This window comes from Sinocyclocheilus anshuiensis, unplaced genomic scaffold (assembly GCF_001515605.1).
Source record: "Sinocyclocheilus anshuiensis isolate Anshui unplaced genomic scaffold, SAMN03320099.WGS_v1.1 scaffold1946, whole genome shotgun sequence".
NCBI lineage: Eukaryota > Metazoa > Chordata > Actinopteri > Cypriniformes > Cyprinidae > Sinocyclocheilus > Sinocyclocheilus anshuiensis.
In genome coordinates, this window is record NW_015546151.1 from 212903 (window position 1) to 222461 (window position 9559).

At 36.8% G+C, this 9559-nt stretch overlaps 1 protein-coding gene and 1 pseudogene across 1 annotated transcript in view; both read right to left on the reverse strand.

Moving 5' to 3' along the window:
• The window catches only part of LOC107701267 (tetratricopeptide repeat protein 17-like), a 39507-nt pseudogene extending 36227 nt beyond the window's left edge, over nucleotides 1-3280 (reverse strand).
• A 2407-nt stretch (nucleotides 3281-5687) lies between these two features.
• The window catches only part of LOC107701259 (protein regulator of cytokinesis 1-like), a 12625-nt gene continuing 8753 nt past the window's right edge, over nucleotides 5688-9559 (reverse strand). The window contains exons 10-14 of the mRNA XM_016503225.1: nucleotides 8587-8733; nucleotides 8281-8391; nucleotides 7888-7995; nucleotides 7585-7758; nucleotides 5688-5894 (exon numbers count right to left, since the gene is read on the reverse strand). Of these exons, the coding sequence (XP_016358711.1) occupies nucleotides 5823-5894; nucleotides 7585-7758; nucleotides 7888-7995; nucleotides 8281-8391; nucleotides 8587-8733 (612 nt within the window). The 3' untranslated portion in view covers nucleotides 5688-5822. The remainder of the gene's footprint in view (nucleotides 5895-7584; nucleotides 7759-7887; nucleotides 7996-8280; nucleotides 8392-8586; nucleotides 8734-9559) is intronic.

Below are 9559 nucleotides of genomic sequence, written 5' to 3' on the forward strand. Positions count from 1 at the left end.
TTCACCCCACTCTTCTTGTCAGTCAGCTCGACTCACTCTCACTGGATAAATGAAATTTGATCTGTGATGCGACTGTCGTTCGGCACGCTGCATCGAGCAGTCGCGTTCAGTTTTTAATTTTTAGTGTCTGTTCTTTTACTGAACTAAATGATTTTTATTACTATAAAAAATCAAAACGACGGTGGTGGTTGGTGACGCGGTGGGCAAGTGACGTAACCGGTGTTGCGGCTTAACGGTATCACCGTCAGCAACGTCTATCGCGGCAAGCCTAATACTCTTTAGTATTAGTTTTCTTAATGAGTAATTGCACAGAAAAAGAGAGTCAAAGTCACAGCAGTCAATGAGAAAACAAATAGTCTGTGTTACCGATGTTGAGCCTCAAGCCGCTGCTCCAGCTTCTGCTGACAGAGGACGGCATGTTTCCTCCTCAGGGCCTGCTCAAAGCCCGGCTGAGCCTGCAGAGCCTGCTCATAGCACAGCACGGAGTGATTATACTCCCCCAACATCTACCAGAGAGACAGGAGGAAGGGAGAGAGATGCAACAAGGAAGTGAGGGTCATGCAAGGCTTCGCGCAGGTGACGAAACACTGATTTCACTGTTGATAAGCTATGCCCACTATACATCTGCCATTTGTATCAATGTGCCATTTCACTTTACCTTGGAGAAAAATGGAGGGCACGGACCACACAGTCCACAGCTCGCCTGGGTTCATTCTTCATCCGCCAGTAGAAGGAGGCCAAGTTATAAAGCACCCATGAAGAGGAATTCTTAGAAAGTGAGAAAAAGACAGTCATCATTAATCTTGAGAAATGACAATTTCAGCTGACTTCTGTTATTATCTACAAGCCTTTAAAAACGGCAACTTAGAGGAAAAACTGAACCATAAAGGAAAAAAATATCACGCAACCTTAAAAATTCCTGACATTTACTGTGGTTAGAAGGACTCAGCTTTCTAAGCAAAGATGCTCAAAGTAAAGCACTTTATGTGCCTTAAAAAATATTTATTAGCTTTGATTTTGACAAAGATGCCTTTGTGACTCAAAGCTAAAAATGTTCCTTATTGTGCATTTTACTGCTGGGTTTCATCTTATGAAGCACAATAATCTTATATTAGGAGAACATAACTACAAAGATTTCTATAGATCACTATAGAAAATACTACTTTTCCAGCCTAGAAATCACAACTGCAACATTTCAGGTGAGAACCCTGAACTTTAGAAATCAAGCAAATCAACTTACTTTTAGAAGGGCCTGGTATATCCGATGCCCAATCTCATCCACACTCTGTCCCAGCTTAAGAGACAGGGAGGTAAAGATTGGGTCATCCTTTGAAAGCAAGGGTGATGTTAAGTTTACCTTCTCCTGTACACCCTGAGAGGGAAAAAAAAACAATGAGCAAGAAGACAATAAGCCCATGCTCGAGAGTAAAGTTGGCATAAAATGAAAATTCACCTTTGTATTTTCTAAATGCATCTTATAGACCTTAATGTTAAAAAATTGATCTGTGCATGTTTCATTTGTTGATCACATAATGTTAAAACAAAATTACATAACTGGACCTTCTACAGAAAACAACAGACTTCTCTCGTGATGCATGCAGAACGTCTCCAATCATTTAGTCTGTTTAAACCCTACACTGCAAGCTCACATTCATTTGACTCCATTTTTAAATGCTATGCCCACATCTCACATTCCAATCAACAATGCATTGAACCAAGTCCCCACTCCTACATTTTCCTGTGAAATATTTTGAATAATTATGATATCTTTAATGTTTTTGTTCATCAAACATTTAATGTTCATCAAAGCTGCTTTTATTGAATAATAAATGTATGTAAATCAGTATATTAGAATGATTTCTGAAAGATCGTGTGACACTGAAGACTGGAGTAATGTCTGCTGAAAATTCAGCTTTACTACGGGAATAAATTACATTTGAAAATATATTAAAATAGAAAATAGTTTAAATTGTAATAACATTTCACAATATTACTGTTTTTACTGTATTTTTTAAATCAAATAAATGCAGGCTTGATGAGCATAAAAGTCTTCTTATAAAACCTCTTAACCAGTAGTGTATCTATGGGTAAAGCTTAAAACACTCAAAACACTCACCCTGAGGTGCTGAAATGCATGAATGCTATAAGGGAGATCCAGAATTTTAGCGCAGTCAAGTTTTTCCAGGTCTGGAGGTAGAGGAGATATCTGATCCAAAAAATCCTCTGGACTAGAAAACCGCAACAATAAAACCATAATGACGTATTTGATAATAACAATTCAAATAATTACATAAAAACACAAGCAAACACCACTTACTTTATGTCTTTGCTCTCCAGGGATATAAAAGTGCCATCATAGAGATCCAAGTCTCCCAGAGCAACTTTAGCTGTGACACAGTCAGCATCCTCTTTATAATGTCGCTGCTCTAAACCAGTATCCCGGTCCTCGTTCTCTTCAATGTGAATCTTCTGAGCAACTAGTTGTTTCTGCAAAATGTACAATAACTCATTGTCAGACAAGCGATTAGGGAAGCATACCTTTACTTCTAGAGCTGCCTTCTTCAAGACAAAGTACATTGTAAAAGACCCTTTTAGGTTATGATGAATGTGAGGCTTAACATCACCTCTAACTTCTTGAGGTAGTTCACACGAGTCTCTTGTTGCATGAAAAGAACTAAATGGTGGGGATGTTTCAAGTTAAGAGGAGAATCCACCTGAAAAGGAAAGGGAGCATGAAAAAGGCAAAGGCAAAATCAATGCGCACACATGCTTCCAGCAAGAGTCACTATCGGACAGATATGAGGTCAGAGATTATTAGACATCAACAGGCTGATGATCTGGACAGTATTATTGAATCACTACACACTAGTGCGCGGTTATATCGTGATAAGCAGCAGACAACAGCTGTCAACACATGAGATCGACACACGCATCTGTCTGACAGCTGTATAAAGCAGTGTTAGTGAGTAACAATCAGATTAGAAAGCTACTGTTGACAACTGTTAATATCTTTTCTTGTAAATATAGCCTAGAGAGCGATGGAGTGACTAAACACGACAGAGTCGCGTACCTGCTGTTGGATTTTGCCGTCCTCTGTCACCACCCAGTGCGTGGTGGCTCGCGCAGGCTCGGCCAACAGTATACAGATAAACACCACCGCCGCTCCGCGAACGGAAGGGCTCCAGAACCGTTTACTAGTGGAATGATTGCCTGTGCTATTGCTCTTGTCATCCGCCATCTTTTTAACGTCTGTCCATTCGATCCTAAAGGTTCGCGTCATTCACCACAATCTGCTTCCGGGTTACAGAGTGACCCCGCCCCCAAACATTCGCCAAACTCATTTTATTTTTCCAATTAACGTCAATAATAAATAATAAAAATTAAAATGACCAATGTTATGCCATTTGCGTAAAACGCTTGTTTTAAACTACTATGTTATAGTCACGGTCAACGCAACTATAATTTATTCCCTTCATTTTTAGTCAAAGAACAATAACATATTTTAACATAATTAATAACCCATAGTAGAAAAAAAGTCAATAAATGCCAAGTATATAATTATACGTACAACGCAATCACACACATTTTGGAGGCATTAAATACAATACCCACTATGTAATATAACGTACCAATTAAATTGACTTAGCAATACAACGTTGGGGTTTATATTTGTACATTTGCATTTATATATCCGATATTACATGAGACTTTATAAGTGAAATAAATCTGTGAAACGAACAATTGTTTTCCAAAAAAATGCAGTTTTGTAAACTCTGTATTTATTTATTGAGGTTTTTCACTTTTTTACTTCTATAAATGCAGACTTCCCTGCAGAAAAACAAACAAACAATAGAAAGCATCACAGAATTTGTAATGGTTTTACTGGTTATAATGGTACTTGTATTGGTTTAAATGGAAACTGTAATGGACCCTGTGGGTCTCTACCTTTTTTACAGTCTATGGTCTCTACTAGTAATTGGTCACTTTCTATTGGTGGCTTGTTAGAACCGCTAAATCCTAATGGAATATGTCTCCAAACACACTACAGAAAACCATTTTTAATGGTTTTAATAGTTAAAAGCTGATGGTTTGTACTGTTTGTAATGGTATTTGTAGTGGAAACCATTAGAATATCAGTGATGGGTTTTTTTCAGCAGGGTTGCTTAAAATCTAGATGTAGTTTAAGATTTAAAACTTAAAATCTTTAATCTTATTTTTTAATATTTTTGGGTAATAACCATGATTTTTCCAACTGATCAGTTTTCTGCTCAAAAACAAAGATATGTAGAATACAGAAGTCCTAGTAAGATTAAAGCCTTCTATTATAGTGGCTCCATTATTAATATCCGTTATGTAATTTACCCGTTATTTCTATCCATTTTTTTAAGTTGCTAACAAGCTGCTAAATAAGAGCAACAGCTGGATGTGAATTTACATGCTTGAGAAATATAACAACTGTTTAGAGCCATAAATTATACAGAAACTTATTTGGAATATAACAGAATTCAAGATTCAAACATCTTAGATATTAAGAACAGTAGAAATAGTTTGACTAAAATAATGACAGGACTCACAGAATGTTCAAAAGTGAACTGTAATGTAGTGAATTGTAGAATATAATAAAGAATGCAATAAAGATTAAATTTTTACATTGTGCAAAACATTCAAAAGCAACATTAAAATACATTGTGATTTTGACAATATTGCCAATAATGAGAAATAACTAGTACTTAATTTTTTTTAAAGTCTTAATTTGTTAGGAACAGCTGAGCAGTTGTAACATTAAAATACACATTCATTTGTTACATTACAAGTACATATAAAGCAGTGCTTGTCCTAGTGTTAAAGTGAACATGCATGTAGAATCCCATGAAGAGACATTTAAATATATACAGTGCCGTGAAAAGTTTTTTTCCCCCTTCCCGGGTTTTTATTTGTAAGTTTTGGCACATTTGTCACACTTAAAGGGTTAGTTCACCCAAAAATGGATCGCTGTGGATCGCCGGATCGGCTTTCACCGTGGACAAAGCGGAGTCTAGCCCGGGGTCATCACATGTGGTTGCCACAAGCCCGCCGGGTTCCTCACTCTTTCGTTGTGAAAGCGAAATTACTTTGTTTGGCCTTCCAAAAGAGGACACGACTAGAAATCAGTGGTTAAGTTGTATTTACAACACTGTTCCAGAACAGTTCAACCCAAATATTCAGATGTGTGCTTCGCATGTTGCGGAGGATGAGGACTGTTTCCTGTGAGAGTAGCCTACAATGCCGGTGTCTGTTTCTATAAAGTGGGGCAGTTCCAACTTTGCAAGGACGGTCTGGCGCTTCTGACTCACAGCCTGTAAGTACGTTTTTTATATTTAAAGAATTTGCCACTGATGATTCAAACGCGAGTTTTGAGCAGTGTAGAGTAGCGCTTGTTGTTTGTCATTTCTCCAGACACGGTTTTATGTTTACGCAGCGCGATGCAATGCAACGCGTTAAAAGACAGTTTAAGTCATTATAATCAGTAATTATGTCCCCACTGGATGCTACAAATGCCTTGTTTATAATGGGTTTTATTGTTTTTGTCTTGTCGCGCCAGGACACAGGGCATCATCACAATGTGGTAGGGGCGTAACATTTCCATCACACGCTTGAGGTATTCGGCCACAAATATGCAAAAAATAAAAAAAAAACAGGAAGGGGGCCAAAACCTTTTCATGGCACTGTATTACCTTCATTTACATATAAAATGCATAGCTAAAGCTATAAAGAACAAGAACTCATAAGCCATCATCTAAAGATCCCAGTCCTAATAGCAGAAAGTGTTGCATTCAGTAGAGTTAAAGCTGAATGATGGTTGAGTTCAGGATTTCAGGTACGTGTTTTGATTTAGATGACTTGGAGAGGTCTCGCTGTGACAAGAAAATGACAGATTAAGAGACATTTTGACATGAAAATATGTATCTGAACACTGATATGAAATGAGGTTACTCATAATATGTACTGGATATATTTACAGCCTAAAAATATTAAAGACAGAGTGACAGATAATGGCAGTCAGGCATTAACTGAATCGTAAATAGAGACAGTCTTGGTTAGAAGTGTGGATTAGGAAGAAAAACAGCCCAGTTCAAAGAGAGGCCAAGAGGATGTATAAAAGCGCAACTAATCAGATATTATACATGCAACACAAATGCCTTCAGAGGTCCATGAAAACTTTATTTGTTTGTATAAAATTATATCATATGGAACATGTCCTACTTGCCTGTTCTGTTTAAATTAAAAGATTGTAACTACTGTATATTAGATATAATTTGGTAAGTTCAGTAATCATTTAACAATGTACAGTCAGCCAATCATTACTGCAAAATAAACCCCTTTAGGGTAATACAGGACCCCGTCAGTCTTGATCAATCCATAAGGGGTTATTTATCAATAATTACCAACTGACTGCATTGTCCATACATACTTTATAAAAGTGTTTAGTTAAATATATAAAAGTGTTACTTTTATTATACAGTACAACATAAGCAAAACAGTGTTAGCAAATCAAAGTGTGTTTAAGCAGTGTGTTTAACCATACAGTTAAATAGGCAACATTTAGGATGTTTGGAAATAAATCTCTAACAAACCTTGATTATATGGATTCAGGCTTGACAAATTCCTTTAGAAACAAGTTTTTATTAGCATAACATTATGCCAGTATCATACATTTTTTAAATAGGCATTTATATACTTATACACTTAACGGAATAGTTCACTCCAAAAAAATGAAAATTTGCTGAAAATTCATTCACTTCTAGGCCATCCAAGATGTAGATGAGTTTGTTTCTTCATGGGAACAGATTTGGAGAAAATGTAGTATTACATACTTGCCCACCAATGGATCCTCTGCAGTGAATGGGTGCCATCAGAATGAGAGTCCAAACAGCTGATAAAAACATCACAATAATCCACACCACTCCAGTCCATTAATTAACGTCTTGTAAAGTGAAAAGCTGCATGGTTGTAAAAAAACAAATCCATCATTTACACGGTTTAACTTTAAACTGTGGTGTCTAGCCAAAATACAAGTCCATAATCCATAATAATACTTCCTCAAGTCCATCCCCTGTTGTCCTCTCACATCAAAAACCACAGATATGAGACTGTTGTCTCTTGTAAAGAGTGCATATTTCTCTCCGGATTCAGACAAGATGACTTTTTAACTGGAGAAAGCAATATTATGGATAGAGGAGTTTAAAACATCTTAATGATGGATTTATCACAGTTTTTTCAAGAAATTAATTGATGGACTGGAGTTACTTGTGGTTTACGGTGATGTTTTAATCAGCAGTTTGGACTCTCATTCCGATGGCACCCATTCACTGCAGAGGATCCATTGGTGAGCAAGTGATGTAATACAATTTTTTTTTCCCAAATCTATTCTGATAAAGAAACAAAGTCATCTACATCGTGGATGGCCTGAGGGCAAGTACATTTTCAGCAAATTGTAATTTTTGGGTTTCTAAGGCTATTCCTTTAAAACACAATTCAGTTCAAGCTCTTGCTCTCTTTGACCAGACTGTGAGTTACTGATGGAGAAGATGAAGACGAGTTTACCTGAAATTCTGAATAGGTGCTTGCGACAGAGTTAATGCTGAAGTTACGCTGTGGACTAGCTGGTACCTTCGTCATCCCAGCCACACCACCAGTTAGATGACAGATATTCTCCTTATTGCATTCTAGCAAACCTTGATGAGGAGGTTTGCTATGGCCTGGAGTCTTCACATTACCCTGCTTTGAAAAAAGACGTGTAAGGAAAGAAGTAACACATTAACTTTGTTAATCAGTAAAGGATTGGGCAAATTAGTTAATTAAAAGCTTGAGAACAATGGTGTTGTTATGGCCGTGGCATGCACTGACCTTGCTTTCTGAAATCGGAGGACGCGATATAGGAGAATGACAGACAGTACCACCAAAGACAGATCGGACAGTGCTGTTAGAAGTGCCAGTACTGGAGGTAGCGTTTAGCTGAGGAAACGCCAGAGTTAATACTGAAACAGCCATGCATTCATTTAAAATGAAATGTGTGCATCAAGGTGTTTAATGAGAATAAAACCAACATGAACACCCACTTTTCACAACCCAATCAATTCCCAATGGATAAAATCAAGTCCTGCCTTGCATGTTTTATATTGCAATACTCTTTTCACTTAGAAATATGACACATTACATGTAAAAAGGGCTGTGAACAGGGTTTCACATTGACTTTAATTCTGCTGTATTCATCAGGAAATAAAATCCTATTGTACTTGCCTTTCGAGCTTTACAAGGTGTTGTGCTGCCCAGAAATCTTCGTTTAGTCGGTGTCCGGATCACAGTGCCATAGACCATGTCCTCCTCTGTCTGCTTGCTCTTCTTTAGTTGCTGCATGACAGTTATTGTATTATTAAAATCTATCAATATTAAATCTTCATGGTTTCAACTGGTCATTCTCTAGTAATGCATAATTCATAAATACAAACTACTCAGCAAATTTGGGTTAATGTATAAAATCAGAATTCTAATTCACAGCTCTGGAGTACAGGTATATTCCTATGCCCAGTAAAGTCAAATACATACCCGCTCCTGTTTTTCCCGCTCTTTCTCCAGCCGGTACGTCTCCCATTGATCAGTAACAAACTGCATGAACTTCTGACCATTCACCTGGAACTCTCTGTTCTGTTCATGTTCCCACTGTTCAATCTCAGCCTTCAGCTTCTTCTCAAGCTAAATGAGAGAGACTCGATTACTAATGGCTAACCTTATAACGTAATATACTACTGTTTAAAAGTTAGAGGTTGGCAAAGTTTATAAAGTCACCAAGATTGCAGTTATTTGATCAAAAATACAGTCAAAACAGTAATATTGTGAGATATTATATTAAAATTAAAAATAGCTGTTTTTCATTTTAATATATTTTATTCCTATGATAAATTACAGCTATATTAAATATAAATAAAGTTGAATTTTCAGCAACAATTACTCTAGTCCTCAGTGATCCTTCAGAAATCATTCTAATATGCTGATTTGGTACTCAAGAAACATTTATATTATAATCAATGTTGAAAACAGTTGTGCTGATTAATATTTTTGTAGAAGCCATATTCATTTTTTCAGGATTTTTTGATGAATAAAAAAAGTTCAAAAGAACATCTTTTATTTGAATTAGAAATCTTTCAAACAATGTAAAGAATCCTTGCTGAATTAACGTATTAAAGGGGTCATATGATGCGATTTCAATTTTTCCTTTCTCTTTGGAGTGTTACAAGCTCTTGGTGCATAAAGAAGATCTGTAAAGTTGCAAAGACTAAAGTCTCAAATCCAAAGAGAAATTCTTTATAAAAGTTAAGAGTCAGCCACACCTACCTAAAACGGCTCGTTCTAACACGCCCCCACATATCTACGTCGCTATGTGGGAAGATTTGCATAACACCGCCCAAATGTTCACACAAAGAAAGCGTAACTTTTATTCTCGCTGTAGTTTTGTTGTTTCCGCCGCCATGTCGTAAAGACACTGTGTGATTCGTTGTGAAAGCGAAACTACTTTGTTTGG